Below are 21,197 nucleotides of genomic sequence, written 5' to 3'. Positions count from 1 at the left end.
AAAGTTTTTCCATTTAATATCTATATTGTTGCCCATTTTATTGTGTAGTACTGGAAGTATTATTTCATGTGTATAATTAGGTACCAAAGATGAAGGTAGTATGAGCCCAGAAAGTTTAATTCTTTTTAAAAACCTAAAATGAACAAAGTAGTGACTTAATGGACATTCATCTCTGAGGTGCTGACAATCCTGAACATGTTGGTCTCCCCAATCTTCGTGGTATCTTTTCTCTTAATTCTGTAGGTGACCCTCACAAAGAATCTGAGCCCAGAAGAGTAGTCTAAATATTTGTGACTCGTTCGGTTACAGAGATCATTTCAATAAAGCAATAGTGAGAACTGACAGAACTTAAAAACAAATCTTGGTGTTGTCCCACAGCACCTAGTACATGCTCTGGGCTGTGACATACCAGGTGTTGTACTGAGCCTGGGAGATCCACAGACTCATAAGAAGACATAGTAGCCTCCTTGGTGTCCTTACCAGAATGTTTTAAATTTCTGGCCTTTTCCTCAGAGTTCTGATACTTAGATTCCAATTCTTTTTTATCTTCTTCTAGAAGCTCCAGTTGCTGTTTGAGGTTGTGTATCTCTTTGTTGAGTGTTTCATTTTCTAGTTGCCCTTCTAATTCTTTGACCTGTAAATTTTAAACAAAGTTTTATGGGAGGATAGAGTTTTCCCTCTGTAACCAAGATGAAAATGCATACATTGTGCAAAAATGAAAAATGATATAAAAATATATAAAATTTTAAAAAGAATAATTAAAAAAAGAAAAATTAAAAAAAGAAAATAAAGGAAAAAATTAATGCTTCCCTTTTACTTCTTGTTTCATAGCAAAGAGATTCCAATTCATTGAAAAACCCCTTAATTTCCAGGATATTGACAATACTTAAAATCATTATTGGTTATTTGATTCAATATAATTTTACTGCAGACTCATGTTTCAAGCAATTTAATTTTTAATAATTCTTTGAAAACAGATTATTTTGTACCCATTTTCAAGGGGGAAATTTAGGTAACATTAAAAAGACCCCTGGGGGGGGGGGCATGTTGATAATAAGTATCAAAAACCTTAAAAAATATTAAAGAAGAAAAGAGGAAAGACCCTTTGATTCAATAGGCCCACATTTATAATTTGTTTTAAAGAGATAGTAAGGTGAGTGTTCTAATATTTTCACTAAATTATTCTTTGTAACTGAAAGATTGGAAACAACCTAGATGTCCACCAATATAATTGATTTAAGAAATTATGCAACTTTGGGCCTCCCCGGTGGCGCAGCGGTTGAGCGCTGGGTTGCGAAGCTGCCCGCGGCCTCTGTGGCGCCGGTTCGATCCCCGGCTGCTCCCCGGCCACCGGAGGAGGATCCCACATGGTGCGCAGACCTCTCCTGCCGCCCGCTGCTCCCCTCAGCAGTGTACTTCAGTCCTTCTGCCTGCTCTGCTCCCCACTCTGGCTCTGGTGAATTCTCTCACCCTCCCGCGCTTCTGACTGTACCCAGTGCATGTATAAACAAAACAAACAAACAAATAAAATAAACAAATAAATAAATAAATAAAAACATGCCTCTATAAAAAAAAAAAAGAAATTATGCAACTTCCCTAAATGAAATCCTACACAACCATTTAAGATCACACAGGTCACTACACACTGCATGAGAAGACAGCTATTACCAAAAGGAAAAAAAATCAGGTTTGCAGAACAGTAATGCACAGTTTGATTCCATTTAAACAAATAGATTCATAAAATGATATACTTTGGGGATGCACCAAAATAGGGATTCTTGGACAATCTTATTTTTCTTCATTTCTTCTATAATTTTTATATTGTTTTCATAAGGAATGCATTATTTTTATAATTGTAGAAATAATATAATTGTGTTTAAAGACTGCTGAATCTGCAAAGGAACTGAGAGACAGCTAAGAGTACTGGAAACATGTAGATGAAGTATCATGCAGAATAACCATCATAGTACAGTTGTAGTATTGATAGCTATGATTTCATTGATAACAGTATCTCTCCCCTTACTCCAAAATGGTATATAGACCACAATTTAGTCCTATCCCTCCAGTCAAGAGTTTCTTGTTATGTATTATTTATTCCATGAGTTGACTGCAAGTAGAACTTTTCAGATTTAAAAAAAAAAATTCTAGCATTGGCAAAGTAAAAATGCACATTCTCCTATTTTCTTTTTACACAAAAACATGATTCTTGCATACGGTGACCAAAAAAAAAAAAAAAAGAGGAAATCCTTCTTTCCCAGGGGCATCCACCGTACCACCCACTATCTAGAGCTTCTCTGCACATACACCAACATCTCTTACTGAGGAAAAAAATCAACTCTACTTCATAATCAAACTTTGTAAAAAGTTCAGAAACTTCCAAGAATTTAATGTCAATATTGTTTCCTAAAGAGACTTTGACAGGTGATAACAAATAGTGGCTAACAGCCTTTCCTTCACCAACAAGGTACACTGTAAGTAGTGTAAATATTGATGCAATTTTTCTTAAGTGGTTTCTTAAATATGAAAGTCTTTGTTCCACCTCCTCATTTCCCCTCCTCTCCCGCCTCCTCTTTCTCACCTACCACCACGACTATCCTCTCTGCCTGTAGGTTGTGTCAGCTGGAATAGCTCCACTCAAACAAACTAAAATAACCACTTAGGAAGTCTTTAAATATATACCTTTGTGCAAGTTTACAAAATCAGAAATTTTCTCCAAACAATTACTACTAGCATGGACGTCCCCCGCCCCTGCCCCCCTTGAATAAAACCTAACCCCTCCCAGGAGCTCTTTGGAAACCAAACTAATACTCTCCTAGTACATGCAAACTCCAAAATACACAACTCACACATTTCCAGATGATGCATTATCCAAGTTTGTATTTCTTTCCCTTGCTCTTTCTGACCCTTTGGACAGTTTAAAGATCATTGTGAAGGGCCTCCCTGGTGGCGCAAGGGGTTAAGCACCACACTATGAAGCAATCTGCAGCCTCTGCAGCACAAGTTCGATCCCTGGCCGGCCAGGGAGCTACCCACATGGTGCAGCAGAACTCTTCTGTCTCACCTGCTGCTTCCCTCAGCAGTGTATTTCAGTCAGTCTGCCTGTTCTGTTCCCCACTCTGTCTCTGGTGAATCCTCTCACCCACCACATCTCTGGCCTGTACCCCAGCTCTTTTTTGCATAAATAAATAACTCTTTTTTAAAAATAAAAGATCATTGTGAAGTCTACAACAGGGCACTATGAATCTTAGCTGGGTCTAAACTAAGGTCAATTGGTAGCTCTTTTTTCCAAAAGGGACTGGAAGGATTTAGTAATTTAACAAGGCAAAATATGGAATGTAAGTGAGTGGACATACTCCTGTTAGAGTGTGTGTGTGTGTGTGTGTGTGTTAAGACTTCAGTAGAAAATCTGTTACCTTTTGTTGATGCTGAATTCTCTCTTCTTCAAGGAGCTGGGTGAGTTTTGCGTTTTCATTTAAAGCTTTCAAAAGCTGCTGGTCCGGAGCAGAGCTCTGGAGCAGAAGGTGGCTTTGTCTCTTTAGCTTGTTTTGTTCAATGAACATCTGCAGAAGTTAATGACAAAGATGTGCAGACATCGTCAGTCTCACACCCCTCCTCAAAGGCTACTTGTGCAAAGGAAGTGACGTTTTTTATCAAAAAAAGCAATTTCTGAGCTGTGCCACAGTTTTAGAGGTAGTGGTTGCTACGGTTTCATATATAACTTTTATACAACTTCTTTCTACCCTTGTATCAAAACAAGATGCAGTTTATACAATAATTTAGCCCTATGCCTCAGTCTTTATTATTTCTTTAAAATATATTGTTATTACTAATAGTAGTCGCTAATAATTATCAGGAACTTACTACACCAGGTCCTCTACTAAGTGTTTTATATGCATTATTTTGATCCTTACATCAATCCCATGAATTAAATGCATCTGTGTTCATTAGCTAAAATTTACTAAAAACTGTATTATGGGTATGGTGCTAATCATTTCACATACATTTTATCACCTAAACCTTACAACAACACTATCACACAGATACTCTTATCCCTTTTTTCCAGTGAAGTAACTGAGGCTCAGTTTCCCAAGGATCAAGTTCCCAGACAACTTTGCCAAGGACATATGTACGTGGCAAATCAGAATTTAAACCTAGGCCTGTCTGATGTATAAGCTCAAGTTCTAAATCACCTGGCTAATCTCCTCTGCTATTTACTCAACCAGATACTTTGTTTTAAACCAATTAATTTATTTCCCACTGATGAAAGCAGTTAACATTAGGAGTGTAAAGAGGAAAAGGGACAAGATACACAAAATTTATTGAGCATTTCATTAAGAAATCATTAATATATAATATGTATTATATGTAACTAATATATGATTTATAATTTAGTTTTTAATAATTTTATACCTTTTTAATATGCCATTAATCTATAATTTCAAACCTTTTCTTTGCTACTCAATATAACATTAACATCTCATCTGAGTTACTGAAAGAAAGAATAATCGATGGCTTAATGGTCTCACAGCAGGTTAGGACAACCTGTTGAATAAAGTCTCCATACCTTAAGAAAAATGAAAAGAAAAGCTACACTGACTAGCAAGGGAAAGTCCATGAAAGCCTTTAAAAATTAAAATCATGTCAAAGACATACAAAAATGTAACTGAGTTATGAAGACGACCGACTCCTCGATGAGAGGACCCTACTTTTGTTTTGAAGTGGACAACTGGGAGTAAGGATAAGGGAGAAACTTTCTATTTTTACTTTCCACTCTTGAGAATTATTTGTAATTTTCCCAAGATATATAGACTCCTTTTACAATTAAGAATATAAAGAAAATTAACTTCAAAAGCTGATTTCAAAAGGTTTGCTGATGTTGATCTCAATACCAGCATCTTATTTTGAGAGGCATTTTCAATTTTCCATTTGTTTGTACAACGAGGAGAGAATACAGAGCTGCTCAGAGTAAAACTTGAAGGTCATGTATTAGCAGACAAAATACAAATATTGCAATACTTATACACTGACTGCATATATTCAATATGTGATACAGAGATATATCGTCCACCCAATATAAAAAATATTTCTATAGTTCCATTGTCAGCACAGTGTCTGCTTTCATGTTTAATGTGCTAAGGAACAAAATGCAAGGGTTTGTGAAACAAAGTACCTTTTCGTAATAGTTATTATCTGTTGAAACCTGAGAAATTGTAAGCCATGCAAGAGGGAAGATGGGCTGGCTCCTATCTAACCTTATTTTTTAAAAAATAATTTTCTTCTCACGGTTGTTGAGCTAGAATCCAGATGACATAAAATGAACACCACTGTAAATTTCTACATGATCTGTAACACAAGTGCTACTGCTCTACTCAGCCTCCTCAAAATTCCATCTCCTCATTCCGGGTGAAATTCAGCATCCTTGTCTCCACAATCACTACCAGGCGAGTGGCAGAAGAAATCATTCCTTTTCATATTCTTAGTGAAATCTTGCTTCTTTTCCATCTGTCTTGTCTGCTAATACATGACCTTCAAGTTTTACTCTGAGCAGCTCTGTATTCTAACATTGTACAAACAAATGGAAAATTGAAAATGTCTCTCAAAATAAGATCCTGGTATTTGGGTCAAAATCAGCAAACCTTTTCATTCTGCAGTGGAGGCGTCATCACATTATCTCTACTCTCACGTCCCGTCAACTGTTTATTTCATTCCATTATTTATATTGCGGTAGCTTTTTCCAAGGACCTTTGTCACACTTTGATTCCTTTTACTTTCTTCCAAGTATAAGAGAACAACATTTACTCACCTTTCATTAAGCCCCTGGGGGAAAAAAATGAATCATAATATTTCCAATCATATCTTCTTGGGCTAAACCTTTGAGAGAGTTCACTGCTAGCACAGTTACATTCAATACAGAAAAACTGCACAAAACCATAATCTTATTTTCAAATGTCATTTCCATAACCCCCTCCTTTGTGTTCTGTGTCTTATATACCCCCACCTAAGAATGTTTTACATTTCCTTCGCTCCTCTCCTTCAACCTCCGGTGCACACAGACTCAGAACCTTTATACGAGATGGAATGTCAAGCAGAGCATTTCCACATCCTGAGCTACTACGGTCCAGCCAACTGGCCCCCATCATTTCCCTGGAATCCAATCCCAGAGCCTTGAAATACCCAAGGACTATGGGTCAACAAAGGCAGGCAGGAACATGAGAAGCTCAGAGTTTATCTCTAACACGAGAGGGACATCATTACTGTGGTGACAGACTGAGACAATGGGCATGCAGGGTCCCCCAGCAGGGGAGAGTCAGCCCACACCATGAGGACACTGTCGAGTAGCTGCAGAGAAACACTAACACCATGGTGCTGCTATCTGAGATGGCGCATGGACACATAACCTGGCTCTTAGGCTATTTGGAATGTACGGAAATCCTGTACTCCAGATGGACTTTCCTTACATGCTACGGTTATCCCTAAATGTAGGTCCATCCCCCTGGATGGCACTGTGTTTACCACATGCTTTTAAATACTTGTGGCATTTGAGGTTTTTTTTTTTCAAGATTTCATTCTTTTTAATGGCTGAATAATGCATATAATCCATTATATGCATGTATAGACACATACACTATACACACACACACTCACTTAGGTTGTTTCCCTTGTAAACAATGTAAATAATGCTATTATGAATATGGAGAGCTGCATTTATCTTTTCAGAGCAGTATTTTCATTTTTCTTTCTTTTTTTAATTCTTACTGATTTTTCTTCTTTTTAGTTAGTTAATTAAATCTTTACATGGAGGTAGCATTGGATTACATTATGCAATTTGCAGCAACATGGATGGAGCTGGAAGGGATCATGCTCAGCGAAGTTAAGCCAGAAAGAAAAAGAAAAATACCGGATGGTCTCACTCATAGCAGGAATTTAGAAAACCTAAATAAGGGACCAGGAAAAAGACTAATTATAATAAAGAAAAAAATCAAAATCAACAAGCAACCATAAACCAGAGACACACTAACGGGGTGGGGGGAGGGGGAAGAGAGGAAGGATTAGGGCCAAAATAAGGGGCGTGGGTATTATATGGGGAATATAACCAAAATGAAAATGCATACATTGTGCAAAAATGAAAAATGATGTAAGAATTATATAAAATAAAATACTAAAAAAAAAAAACAACAATAATGTGGCATTTGATTTTAAAATCTACTTGGTTAGGTTGATCTCCTCACCCATTTTACAGCTGGTAAAAGGGAAGCCCTAAGAGGTTAAGGGATTTTCTCTACGGTTACACAACAGGTAACTGCTTGCCCTGGCAAAAATCTAAACCCAGATCTTCTGACACCAAGTACAATGAACTTGGTATTACCCCATAGCTACCTACTTAAATTAGCTGATCCTCAATTCAAAGAGATCTGTTCTTACTTAACTTCAAAATATATTTTGATATGTCAGTTGCAAAGTTCTCCAAAAAAAAATGAGGTCTTTCCAAGAAAAAGACTAATTGCAATAAAGTAAAAATCAAAATCAACAAGCAACTATAGACCAGAGGCACACTACAGTGAGGGCGGGGGGAGGAGAAGAGGGAATAGGGTCAGAAAAAGGGGGTGGGAATTGTATGGGGAATATAACCAAAATGAAAATGCATACATTATGCAAAAATGAAAAATGATGTAAGAATTATATAAAATAATTAATTTTTTTTAAATTTAAATTTTTTTTAATTATTAAAAAAAAATGAGGTCTTTGCCAAATACTCACCTCTTGTGCAAATGACTCTGCCTTCTTCCGAAGGTCCTTCTCCAGCTCCAAGTTTACTTGCATTTCCTCGTATTCTTCTACCGCTAACATGGAAACTTAGGGAGACAAGGAAAAAGAAAACTGACCATATACCATGCAGATTATCAGGAAATTTGGATGAGAAATAGTGTTGAAAAGATTACTTATATATGCATGCAAGCAACCTTCTCTAATGCTGAATACTGTAAATTGATTGAAACCTTTTTTGAAAATTTTATTTATTTATTTTACATCATTGTTCATTTTTAAACAATATTTGCTTCCCCCTACCCCCTCAGGTGTAGTTCCCATAGTTTCCCTCACCAATGCACAATGCACCCATGCACCATCACCTCAGTCCCCTGTGCTCCTCTGTCCCTCCCTCTGATCCCTGTCCCTCTTCCTCCCCTGCAGGATGTCTCTGATTTATAATTGTCCATTTTTGCTTTGTTGTGTTTTCTACAGTTATTATTTTTTTACACTGATGTCTTATTTGGTTTCCCTATATTCCTGTGATTGAAACCTTTATTAAAGGCAACTTGGCAATATGCATCAAAAATCTAAAACTACTGATGCCCATTGACTGAACAATTCAACTTCTAGGGATGTGTGTCCTAAGAGAACAAACCATGAGCAGACACAGATTTGGCTGCAAGGATGCCCTCTGTATCACTGCTGAAACAATAAAACAATCTAGATGGTCTAACACTGAAGGACCAGTAAAGTATGGTATGTTCCAAAAATAATAATCTTCTATCAAGGGCCTCCCAGTGGCGCAGCGGTTGAGCGCTGGGCTACAAAGCTGCCCGCAGCCTCTGCAGCGCTGGTTCAATCCCCAGCCGCCGGTGAGGGTCCCACATGGCGCGCAAACCTCTCCTGCTGCACTTACTGCTCCCCTCAGCAGTGTTCTTCATCAGTTTGCCTGTTCTGCTCCCCGCTCTGGCTCTGGTGAATTCTCTCACCCTCCCACGTTTCTGACTGTACCCAGTGCTTGTATAAATAAATAAATCTTTAAAAAAAAATCTTCCATCAAAATTATATTGTGGGAGACTATCTATGTAATGGAAAGGCAGACTTGATGATTTATTAAAAACTAATTTATTCTTGTTTTTAAATTTACATACAAAACATATCAACAAGGCATCTCATAGGAGAGGAAACAGGTGAAAGGCCAGGAAACACATGGAAAGTATCCGTCTTCATTAGTAATCAGGGAAGTGGAAAGTAAAAACATACATATCTATTCACCAAAGAGGTAACTAGCAAAATCTAAAGAGTATGGCTCTATCAAGTTTAGAGAGAATATAGAACAATGTGAACTAATGCTAACAGGAATATAAAACTTTTTTTTAAAAAGTAAGCTGGCATTTTCTAGTGAAATTGAATATAAAATTTTACATTGGGCATATCTTAGTGAAAATCTTAGACACGTGTATCAGGGAACAAGTATAAGAATTTTCATAACAGCATGACTTGGAATAGCAAAAAATTGGAAAAATCTCCAAGTCCGCCAACGGGATACTGGGTGAGTAAATTTTGATACATAGTGAATGCAATAGTCTACAGAAGTGAAAAGGAAGCTATGCTCTCCAACAGGGAAGGCCTCACAAACACAAAAAGTAGCAGAACATATTAAAAATGACACCATTTATATGAAACTTCAAAACCTGCCCAATGTTAAACTGTAGTCTGGTTAGGGATACATATGCACTTGGCAAAACTAAATAAAAGAAATGATAAAAATCCAAGGGAGAGATAACAAGTAGAGAGGGATGTCCAGGGGCTTACAAAATACCGTGGGTAAAGAGATATTTCTTTTGCTCACATTGTGTTTGTCTTCCATATATATTGTAAATATATTTGACCCAATTTAATGCAATGTAGTGTTATTTTTAAGATTAAAAAAACACACACTAAAATGTTAATGGTGCTTATCTCTGAATTATGAAGTTTGAGATTTTCCCTCCTTTTACTATATAAATCTCAACTTTCTGCCAATAAAGCATGTTACCTGAATAAATAAATACCTATATAGTAGATAGAGACACAGAGATAGATATCCTTAATGTTGTCCGTATTTAGAAAGAAGAGAAAGAAGCCTAGAGTCAGAGCTTTGTATTAAAGAATAACCCGGGACAGAAATCTTCAAACGGAAGGTCCTTGTCAAATAAGAGTAACACAATTATTTATGACTTTTAGGCATTTTGTAGCCTATTTTGTTCATAATTATACAGGAAGGATGGAGGTGAGACCAGGCCGTTACAGACCAGGCACAACACAGATGGGGCGATGTCACACCGGTTTCTCCACCTGCTTCGGAGGAAGCTCTTTCAAATCTAAGCTTAGTCATATCAATAAAATCTTTAAAAAGGCCCTCTTAATGGCTGCTTTCACACAATGTTCCACCAGGGCACTTCAGTCCTAACTGACTAAGGACTGGTTTGCTGTGTAATGACATAGAATTTCAAACTCTGTACTCTGTAAATCTACTGCCTCCTCCGAGGAAACACTAAAAGTCTTACTCAAGTAAAGCAATATAAGTGGTGGTTTGTGGCGTGAATTATAGGTCCCTGGGAGCTAAATGATTTTCAAACTATTTAGAATGAAAGTTTATGAAGAAAACAAAGACAACTATGACTATCTAAAGCCCTGGGCAAGATAAGTGACTCTCATTTCTATGTCCAGAACACTATAATAAAAAGTGAATTTTCACATGTCCTGGCCCCTTTTACCTGGATTCTGCAAGGAATCGGTTGGTCTAGTACTGTATGAATTTATATAATCTCTCTCTTCCTAGACAGGGGGCTCTCTGAAGGCAAGACCCACGTGATAGACTTTGCAGAACCCTGTTTCTAGCATAGGACATCAAGACTGAAGATTCTGCTATATCGTTTCTATCATCTTAAATGAAGAAAGAACTGAGGAAATGTCACCATCTGGGGCATCTCCCACACTTAACTACAAGGTCTTTTATTTTAAAAAATTCTAAATTTACAAATCAGAAGAAGGTAGAGAGCTACCACCCATAACAAAAGGGAAGACCCTTGGTCTGAAAGATTTCCTTTACCTGTTCTACCTTCTGGGACTACAACAGAAAGTAGCTGAGGGGGGAAAAGGAAAATAAAAACCATAGTAAGTCCCCTCCCTTAGAACTGCATTTGCAAGAACTACATATCGACATGGCCACCTTGTCCTAAGCAGGGGACACAGCCAGCCATGTGAGCTCTGACACTGTGTTTTACAACAGGGAGAAGATCACATTACAGAGTTTTCTCTAAACTTAGGCACTAGAGAAATGTCCTTCTCACCAGGAGACCCGAACTGCTTCTCCTGATGAATACATTTGTTCATATGTGATTCATAGACATGATGACGAAACTCTCATGACAGTGGTTCCAAGGTAGCTCAGAGTCAGATTTCAGACAAAGAGGAAGAAACATTCGAGGCCTCAGAGCAAACATGCACTTTGTGTATAAATCTCCACTCTCAATCTCCATTCCTCCCCTGTAAAATTTTATCATCGAACCTTGCGGGTATTTATGTAGATACTCTAACCTCTTCTGCACTGAAGTGAGGTTTACTAAATAAGTTGCTAAATATACAAATATTGAGAGGATAACCAGTATGTCCATGGTCCCAGGATATATGGAGGACAGATTCGCATTGAGTTGTGAAGTTTCAAAATAAGTGGATCATGATTTCTCAAGTGAAAACACTTTTAAATTTCCCCAGACTCAAAGATGGGTGATAAAACAATAGAAATGAGAAATACTCAAGGCTAGAAGTTAGGAAAACACAAGACAGGGGGAGATTGTTGTTAGAGGAATCTCTAGGGGCAGGTATAAATCAACACAAAATAAGTGCAAACAAATAAATTATGCATGTTATTTGAGAGAAAGACTAGAAACACATACCTCTATTGCATTTTTCTAGGACTTTTCTCTGTTCGAGAACTTCTGAATTTAAAGCAGCTTTTTCTTGTTTAACTTTATTTACCTAAAAAAGTGACATTTGGGGGAAGAAAGCACCCTGTTATAAAACATGACACATGGTTATGTGTGATACTCAAATTATAATTCAACTTTCAACATGAAGCTATAATTTAAAGCAATAATTGGCTTCACTATGTTATGCAAATTCTCCTTAAAGCCTTCAAAGGTACATCTTCATATTCCAAATGGCATTGGCATTGGTACTTAATCATGGCTTTATTCTAATTATCCAATGACTAGATTTTTAGTGCAAAAATCCAATGACAAAGTACCTTACATATGAATCATTAAGCCAGAGGTACATTACTCAATTTTGACAATCATTGTAAACTTTGGTAAATTTGGCCTAAGTATCCATGAATTTCTTAAATAAAAAATACTTTGAACTTTGATGACTTCTGACTTGAATAAAATACACATGAAAATCTTCCCCCAAAACTTAAATTTTGGCATGAAATACTTTTGGCATGAAGCTTTCAATAAGAGATGAGCATATCACAGGACAGTTAAAATACAAGCAAAAGCCTCACATACGGTTAACTCTCAAATGAACTACACTGAATTTAAAAAGCGGACATTTACGTAGTTTTTAAAAACTCAAAATGCCATATACCATAGTAAAAGTAAAAATACACTGGAATGATAAAAACCAAGCTGGGAGTAAAGGTTGTTTAGGGCAACAGAGACAGGCATGGGGAGAATATAATTAGGGAGAGACGCGCCAGGGTTTCCAACACCATGTTAATGTTTTATCTAGCAAGCTAGATAGTACTTCAGTACTTTTACTATACTTTACAGTTGTCTGAAAGAGTGATAATAAAAATAACTTCTGAAATAGCTTCCAGGAACACCACTAAATGTGAAGGGACCTAGAATCATCAATAAACAATCATAATTAAGGAAAGTAACTCATCAAAGTGTGCTTCTTGTCTCTATTATGGTTTCACTTAAGAAACAGACTAGACAAGGGTCCTGAAAGGGACTCTGAGTCCATCAGCACTTCCAGACCAGCCTGCAAATGCATTTTAGTATAAGCTCTATTTTGGCTTTGTGGGGTTTGCTGAGAACTGGTGAACACTATGCAAATGTGACTTCCAAAATATCGTCACCCTTCTTCCCATTCATTATGTTTGGCCACAGCATTTCAAAGCAACAGAGGTTGGGGGGTTGCAGGCACATTTCTCAGTCTTTCTCACAGATGGACCCCAGAACATGGTCATCTTGCCTATGGGAACTGAGGCAATGGAGTGAGGCTGTTCGCTGAAGAGACCAAAGTGCGGGCAGGAGTGCAGTCATCCGGAGGGAGCTCCAGGTGCCAGAGCACCTAGGCAGGGAAGCTCTTTCAACTACAGAATCTGAGAACCACTGACACAGGCTAAACCTAGATGGCAAAGGCAGATCATTGCAGGCTCCAGAAAAGAAAGGCAATTACATGCTGGCGTTTATAAAGACAATTCAAGGGAAAAAGCAAAAATCTCCAAATACCCATTGGAACCCATTCTACCCTCTATCACACAGGCCTGTGCTGGAGGTGGGTGGGGCGAGCCTTTCCAGCCATTCACTGGAGAAGTGAAACCCTCTTCACCAGCAGCCAAAGTGTAGGACTTAAATGACAGGTATTGTCCTTATAAATGTGCTTCACATAGTCAATACAGGGGACAATTGGAGACACTTCAAAACTATTTTAGTATTTTATTTATTGAGCACATGGGATATATGAATGTCCATGATATTAAAATTGGTGCATGGCTCTTTTATCTGAAATTAGCATCCAACAGTAAGTTTTGAATTTAGTCCCCAAACACCTTGAAAACACGAAAGGTGTTTCAAGCCTCAGAGACATACCTCTTCAGTTACTTCTACCAGTTTGCTCTTGACATTTTCCAGTTCAATGGATAATTTTTTCTTTTCTTCCTGAGCAGATACGATTTGATCTCGAAGTTCTGAATTTTTAAAGAAAATGGGAGGAGGGCAATACAAATAAACTTATTTTTCAAAGAAAAATCAATCTTGTCAAAAGAAATGAAATGCTGGTCTATGTACAGCTTATAGTCAAGGTTATTTAACAATTAAAAGGAAGATGAAGAAGCAAATGGCAAAGGAAATTTCACTGTAGGGCTACCAAAATACATGGTTATTAATGACTTTGTATCACATAATTTCACTACATTAAATGTACCGGATGATGTTTTCTTTGCATTCAATCAAACCTATATTCTACAAAACTACCTGCCATTTTAGAAGTAAAAATTTTAAGCTCTCAGCAAAACAAATGAAGGCATGGTACTAATTTCTTTTTTATTTTATAATGGCCATGGGCTCTTGTCACAATACAATGTAAATAAACAATTGGGCAGTTAATAATTTCGAGATTTTGATTTGAAGGAAAAAATCCTGACTTGCTGCCAATTTATAGCCCTTAAAAATGGTTTGAATTGGCTCAAAATAAAAGCTATTTGAAAAAGGGTTAATTCTAGTAATTTTCTCTCCAGAGTTGTAGGTGTTTTGTTTCTTAATTTATTTTCATATTTCTTATTACTAGGATTTAATGAAAACTGTTTTACTAGAATGAAAATATTAGCCACTAAAAGTGCAAAATCTTCTGGTATTTGATTAAAGTTACTTCTACCACTCAAATGTTTAAAAAAAAAAAAATACATGGATTAGCCCGGGGTACTTAAATTTATACCCAGGCCTCTGGCTTTACCACTAGTTCTTAACTGCTTTTGATTTCTTACCCTTCTCCAAGGACAATAAGAAACCTGCTATGTGGTTATTTATAAATTAAATCAACTTTTTACATGAACTCAGCTTGAAGAAGTTCTCAGACTTGTTTTAAAATCACTTTCCTCACTGGCTGACTAATCCTAAAGGGAGAGCAAGAGACCATAAGGGCCTCACAAAAGGGAGAATTATGAACAAAGGAAATCTTTTAAACTTCCTTTCCCTCCCAACCAATGTGAAAACATTTTTGTCTTAAGTGACGGGGTGGGAGTCAGGTAAAGATGAGGTAGGTCTGCAACACCCTGACTTCTTTATGCTTCCACTGAGGTTTTGTCTACCAATAAATCTGCTACTGCTTTTGACATGAACACGTAGTTAAAATGCTCCAAAAGTTACTGTGGCAAAAACTGCTTTCCTGTATCCTTAACATGAACCATGTGTATACACACTTAATGCATGAATGAAATTGATGGATATTTGAAAGATGTGTTGGGTGACTTAGCGCATCATTCGCCGACCAACGCAGTTGTTTGATGAGGCCTCCTCCTTAAAGCTTGTTGCCTGTAGTACAGGAGAAGTTCCTGAGGGCAGAGACTAGGCGATTTGGAAGGAATCTTCCCCAGATATTTCAATAGAAAACCAAATGGAGATGTTGCTGGAACTCATTTTTATTCACTTTTTTCTTTCATTTAACAGAAGTATCTCAGCACAGTCCATACTCTTCAAAAGTTTATAAACGACCTGGCTATTTCTGTCAAGACAATGCTTTCCAAAGTGCCTCATTCTAAGTAAGAAAGCAATTCATGAAACACAAACATTATATGTTATCATGATTCTACATCAGGTGAATCCCTAAGATAACTGATTCAGAATTTTCTCAAGGCAGGACCCAGGCATTGGTATTTTGAAAATTTCTCACACAATTCCATTGTGGAACTGCAGTTGGGGAGTTCTACCCTAATGGGAGCAGAGTATATGCTCACCAGTGCAGCAAGGACGCCTACCTTTGATTTGCTTCTGACAATGGACTGAGATACACGTCTCTGCAGCACCCTCGGGGTCCACAGCGGAATCGTCTTCGTCGATGTTTATTTCTTCAGTTATTACATCTGGTCCCAGCTTGGCCATGTATAACATGCTGATTCTTTTCAGTGTTTTATTTTCTTTATTTAACTAAGGCAAAATATAAAAACAGTTATTTTAACAGCAGTCAAGTGACTATCTTAGATTTTTAAACAATAGACAAATTAAGTGGATTTTTGTCTCACATCTTCATCAACATTCACAGCATGAAATAACAATTAGAAGAGCCATTAAATAAGATTTTAGTAACACTTTTTAATATTAAACTGATAACTTTAAGTAAGACCTGATGCCAGGATTACAGCCAAAGCACATGGAAAGTGCTACTTGTAACTGATAAGGAATATAAGAGTTAAGATAAAATATCAGTATAGATTAGATCCAATTTTAATTTATTTATAGTCATTAATAGTGTTAATTAAGGCACTTAATTTCTAGTGAATGTTTTGTCTGGTGCAGTGCTGGGAACACCTGTGAAATGTTTGTTTGCCTAGAAGCCTTCCTCCTCTAGACACTGTCAGACTTCCCTGGCACATGATTTCTGCAGGAACAGCCCTGCTCCTCTGCCAAATCAGATCCGATCCTTTTGGCCACAGAAATTAGTCCAGAAATTAGGGATATGACCTAAACTTGATCAACCAGGTTTCTTTTCTAGAAACTTGGAGGTTGGACAGAGAGATGGCTTTTTGTCCATGTGTTGCACAGATGCTACTGGCAACTATATTCTACTACTGAATTTGGGAATAGAGGAAAGTAGTCTGTGGCAAAGTCAAAATAGAGGTGAGGAACAGAAAGAGGCAGAAAAAAGCAATGTGAATATAGTTTCCCACAGAGTTTCCAGTCCATTCTGGAAATGCACCTAGCTCACAAATTCTATGGGTTTCTCCAATATCCCTCTGTAGCAAATTCCTATTTTTTTCCTTTGTTGACTTAAGTTAGTGGAAGATGTGCTTCTACCCTCTGAGCATAGAATTCTAATAACAGGCAACAAAAAAGATTTAACAACAAAAGGAGATTTAATTTGTAGCAGAGAAACAATCTTAATTCACTAATTATTTATTTTCCCTGATGTAGAAATGAGTTTGTTTTGGGTTTTATTCAACTGTCATTACCTTCTGAAGTTTAGGAGTTTATATGCATATAAATGTTAGCAACAAAGCACACACAAAGATTTGGTCCAAAGTCCACAGAAGGAAAATGTACTTGCTTGTGGTTTCTCTCTCAAGATTAAAAAAAATTACGTTTTTCTCTCATTTGAGTCCATGGAAGTATGTAGTAGACTGATTTTTCTAGCATGAGATATAAGATAAACACATTTCCCTTATTAAGGATACTGGCCATCAAGACAAATACCAAATTTAATAATTAATATTGAAATATGCAAAAGTAGAAAAAAAATCATTGGGACAGTAACTAATTTTGCCTATTATAAGCCCCACATCAGAGTAAGATCTTTAGAATGGTTCTTGTCTGCCTCTGGTTCTTCATTTCTGATCATAATTACAACCCCTTGGGGTTCCTTTTGGGGATAGCCCAGCACATTTAAACTGGGAGATCTGGGCCTCCCTGGTGGCACAAGGGGTTAAGCACCGCACTATAAAGCAATCCACAGCCTCTGCAGCATGAGTTGGATCCCTGGCCAGCCAGGGAGAAACCCACATGGTGAAGCAGACCTCTCCTGTCTTGCCCGCTGCTCTGTCAGCAGTGTATTTCAGTCAAACTGCCTTTTCTGTTCCCCACTCTGTCTCTGATGGATCCTCTCACCCCTAGCATCTCTGCCTGTATTTCAGCTCTTGTATGCATAAATAAATAAAAATCTTAAGGGCCTCCCCTGGTGGCGCAGGCAGTTGAATGCCACACTATGAAGCTGTACACAGCCTCTGCAACGCTGGTTCGATCTCAGCCAGCTGGCGAGGGTCTCACATGGTAGGGCAAACCTCTCCTGTCTCACCCGCTGCTCCCCTCAGCATTGTATTTCATCAGTCTGCCTGTTCTGTTCCCTGCTCTGTCTCTGGTGAATCCTCTCACCTTCCTGTGCATCTGGCCTGTTTCCCAGTTCTTGTATAAAATAAATAAATCTTTAAAAAATAAATAAAAATAAAAATCTTAAAAAAAATTAAACTGGGAGATCTGATTCTCACCCCAGTTATACACATGTTCCAAGTAGCATGGTCTAGAGCACAAGAGGTTTCCCACTCTCCAATATTTTTTGAATGTTTGGAGAAAATAACAATTTAGGAAAAAACTCAAGAATTAATCTGCAATTTTTCCTCCTAATATTTAAACTGATGGTTCTCAGCTTGGTACATTAGACTATCTAGAGAACTTTAAAATAATCCCAATACTCAATCCCATACCAGACCAAAATCTCTGATGGTGAGGCCCAGCATAGTACTTTTTCGGAACTCCCTGGTGACTAAAAGTCACCTAACATACATTTCTAGAGAATCAGTAAAACAAAGTTAAAAAGGCAGCTCTGCAGTCAAATTCTGTTGTTCTTTCCAAAACTAACTTAATCTTTCTGTGTCACAGTTTTCTTATCATTAGTAAACTAATAATACACACAACTATAAACCAGAGACACACTATGGGGGAGCGGGAGGGAGGGAAGGAAAAGGGGGTGGGAATAAGGGGGTGGGAATTGTGTGGGGAATAAAACCAAGATGAAAATGCATACATTGTGCAAAAATGAAAAGTGATGTAAAAAATATATAAAATAAAATTTAAAAAATAGTCTCCATGCCATAATATGAAGATAAAATGAAATATTACATATAAAGTATTCAATATAGGGCCTCCCTGGTGGTGCAAGGGGTTAAGATGCAACCTATTAAAAAAAAAAAAAGATGCAATCTATGAAGCTTTCCGCAGCCTCTGCATCATGAGTTCGATTCCTCTGGCCGGCCAGGGAGCAACCCACATAGCGCAGCAGACCTCTTCTGTCTCGCCCACTGCTCCCTGCAGCAGTGTACTTCAGTCAGTCTGCCTGTTCTGCTCCCCACTCTGTCTCTGGTGAATTCTCTCACCCTCCCCACCCCCCGCATCTCTGGCCTGTACCCCAGCTCTTATATCCATAAATAAATAAATCTTTTAAAAAATAAATAAACTTTACTTTAAAAAAAGTAAAGTATTGAATATAGTGACAGATAGTAAAAAGTTAGATTGAGCTACTATTAGTAACAAAAGAGATTTAGTTTGTGTGTTTAATCTTCCTTTGGCATTCACTTAAATCAGCTAGTTTTTCTTGACCTGGGTATCCATCTAGGCATTTTTTTTTTCTTTCTCCACAATACTCATGAAAAATGAAAGTACTACTTTTTGCCACCTGGAGCATAATATGTTGTTTTCCAGGAACCATCGCAGTAATACTTTTTTTTAATATTTTATTTTATATAATTCTTGCATCATTTTTCATTTTTACACAATGAATGCACTTTCATTTTGGTTATATTCCCCATACAATTGCACCCCCCCTTATTTTGACCGTAATCCTTCCTTGAATCCCCCTCCCCCACACCCCATAGTGTGTCTCTGGTTTATAGCTGCTTGTTGATTTTGATTTTTACTTTGTATTAATTAGTCTTTTTCCTGTTCCCTTATTTAGGTTTTCTAAATTCCTGCTATGAGTGAGACCATCCAGTATTTTTCTTTTTCCTTCTGATTTATTTTGCTGAGCATGATCCCTTCCAGCTCCATCCATGTTGCTGCAAACTGCATGTGTTTATCTTTTTTGAATGCTCAGTAATATTCCATGGTGTATATGGACCACATCTTCTTGATCCAGTCATCTATTTTTGGGCATTTGGGTTGTTTCCATAGCTTAGCTACTGTAAATCGTGCTGCCATAAACATAGGGATGCAGGTGCCCTTTGGAATTAATGTTTCTGTGTCCTTTGGGTAAATACCTAGGAGTGGAATTGCTGGATCCTATGGAAGCTCTATGTTTAGTAGGTCCAGAAATCTCCACACAGCTCTCCATAGTGGTTGGACCAGTTTGCACTCCCACCAACAGTGCAGGAGAGTTCCTTTTTCTCCACACCCTCGCCAACATTTGTTGTTGCTAGTTTTTGTAATATGTGCCAGTCTCACTGGTATAAGATGGTATCTCATTGTAGTTTTGATTTGCATTTCCCTGATTACAAGTCATCACAGTAATACTTAATAACTTGATGGTGAACAGTTCTACACTCAGAAGAGTTAAGGTCTGTCAAACCAGGCACTAAAATCCACTAGCTGTTACTTGGCTGTAATACAACTACTCTATTTAACAGAGTTACTAACTCAAGAAAAATGCCTGACACAAAATTTCAAAATTCTTCTCTGACATAGCAATTTCACATTTCAAAAGAAGATATATAAGATTTACATACGGGATCTTATGATCATACTAACTGGACATTTTTGAGAACTCTGAATTCATAAATCTTAACAAAGCAATTTCACTGCAGTTATTATTAGGTCATACAAGGGTGTTTTTTCAAGCCCTTTGAAGTCATAAGGCAAAACAAATAAATCTTTTATAACCCTACTGTAACAGAATTTTCTACTATATTCAAATAAAACTTCCATTTTATTTGAAATACAACTGGATACAGCTTAGTGAATATTTAAAGATTCAAAATAAGCTGGTTAAACAAATTTGAACCATATGATTTAAATAACTGTCCTACATTGATCAGTTTCACCTACACATTTCAACAAAGCAAAGTATCCAAACTTGCATTCAAGGCAAGTATGCAGTCAAATTGCATGGTAAGAATTAAATAATCCATTTGCCATCAATTTGAAAGCCAAGGTTTAGAAAAATAATAATTTACAGAAATTTTGCTGCTGAGAAGATGGAGCCTACTTTCAAAATGACAACTGACACCTAAGTCAGGATGTGCTATTATCACTTATTGATCACACATATTAAAACATGTGACCCTTCCAAACTTTGTATTCAAGACTAAAGTATCTTCCACACCCAATGAGGACATCTATAATGTTTGAGTGGGTAGGCAGTTAGGTGTCTTATTCCAAGATGCATGAGTTTGTATTGCATCCTCAAAAATATATCATGTGTCTACTTTCAAAAAGGCATCTTAAAATAGATAACAAACTGTGCAAGTCAAGGATCTTAATTGCCTAGACTAAATTGTCAAAATGACCTTAAAAACTAGGTAACACAGTGACTCAGCACCAGAGGTAAATACATCAGTCACTGGCAGCTTTTTCATCCTACACAGGCCTAGGCTGTCCTCTAGAGTCAATGGTTCTGGAGCAACCTTAGGAAATTGACCTGTTCCACCCTGACGTTTAGGACTAAACAATGGCAGCTCACAGACATGAACTCTCTTGCTCAAAGTTACCTGTTAAATTTTTTTTAATTGGGGCGGGATAAAAGTAATTTTTAAAGGGGGCAGTATGTGGACCAATGATTAAAATGAATCATGAGAAAAGAAATATCTGTCTCCTTCTCACCCCTAACTCTAGTCCATTCAGTAATTTAAGGTAAGACAATGACAACGGCAGTCCAGAGGACAGAACTAAGTTGTCCAGAGTCATATATGCCCAGAAAGGCATAACATGAATAAAACCTGTACAGTGTCTCTGGAAACATTGCTTCCCACAAGTTCTACC

The 21,197-nt window shown here is 37.3% G+C and overlaps 1 protein-coding gene across 1 annotated transcript in view; it reads right to left on the bottom strand.

The window, feature by feature from the left end:
* Positions 1-21,197, bottom strand: part of SHTN1 (shootin 1) — a gene marked incomplete at both ends in the record, with an annotated part of 92,444 nt that overhangs the window by 37,395 nt on the left and 33,852 nt on the right. The window contains 6 exons of the mRNA XM_084245244.1: positions 481-634; positions 3,414-3,560; positions 7,759-7,853; positions 11,691-11,772; positions 13,614-13,711; positions 15,497-15,665. Of these exons, the coding sequence (XP_084101370.1) occupies positions 481-634; positions 3,414-3,560; positions 7,759-7,853; positions 11,691-11,772; positions 13,614-13,711; positions 15,497-15,665 (745 nt within the window). The remainder of the gene's footprint in view (positions 1-480; positions 635-3,413; positions 3,561-7,758; positions 7,854-11,690; positions 11,773-13,613; positions 13,712-15,496; positions 15,666-21,197) is intronic.

Source organism: Talpa europaea, assembly GCF_964194135.1.
Source record: "Talpa europaea genome assembly, chromosome: 10".
Lineage (NCBI taxonomy): Eukaryota > Metazoa > Chordata > Mammalia > Eulipotyphla > Talpidae > Talpa > Talpa europaea.
The sequence above is the reverse complement of the archived record's forward strand: the minus strand, read 5'-3'. Positions and strand labels throughout refer to the sequence as shown.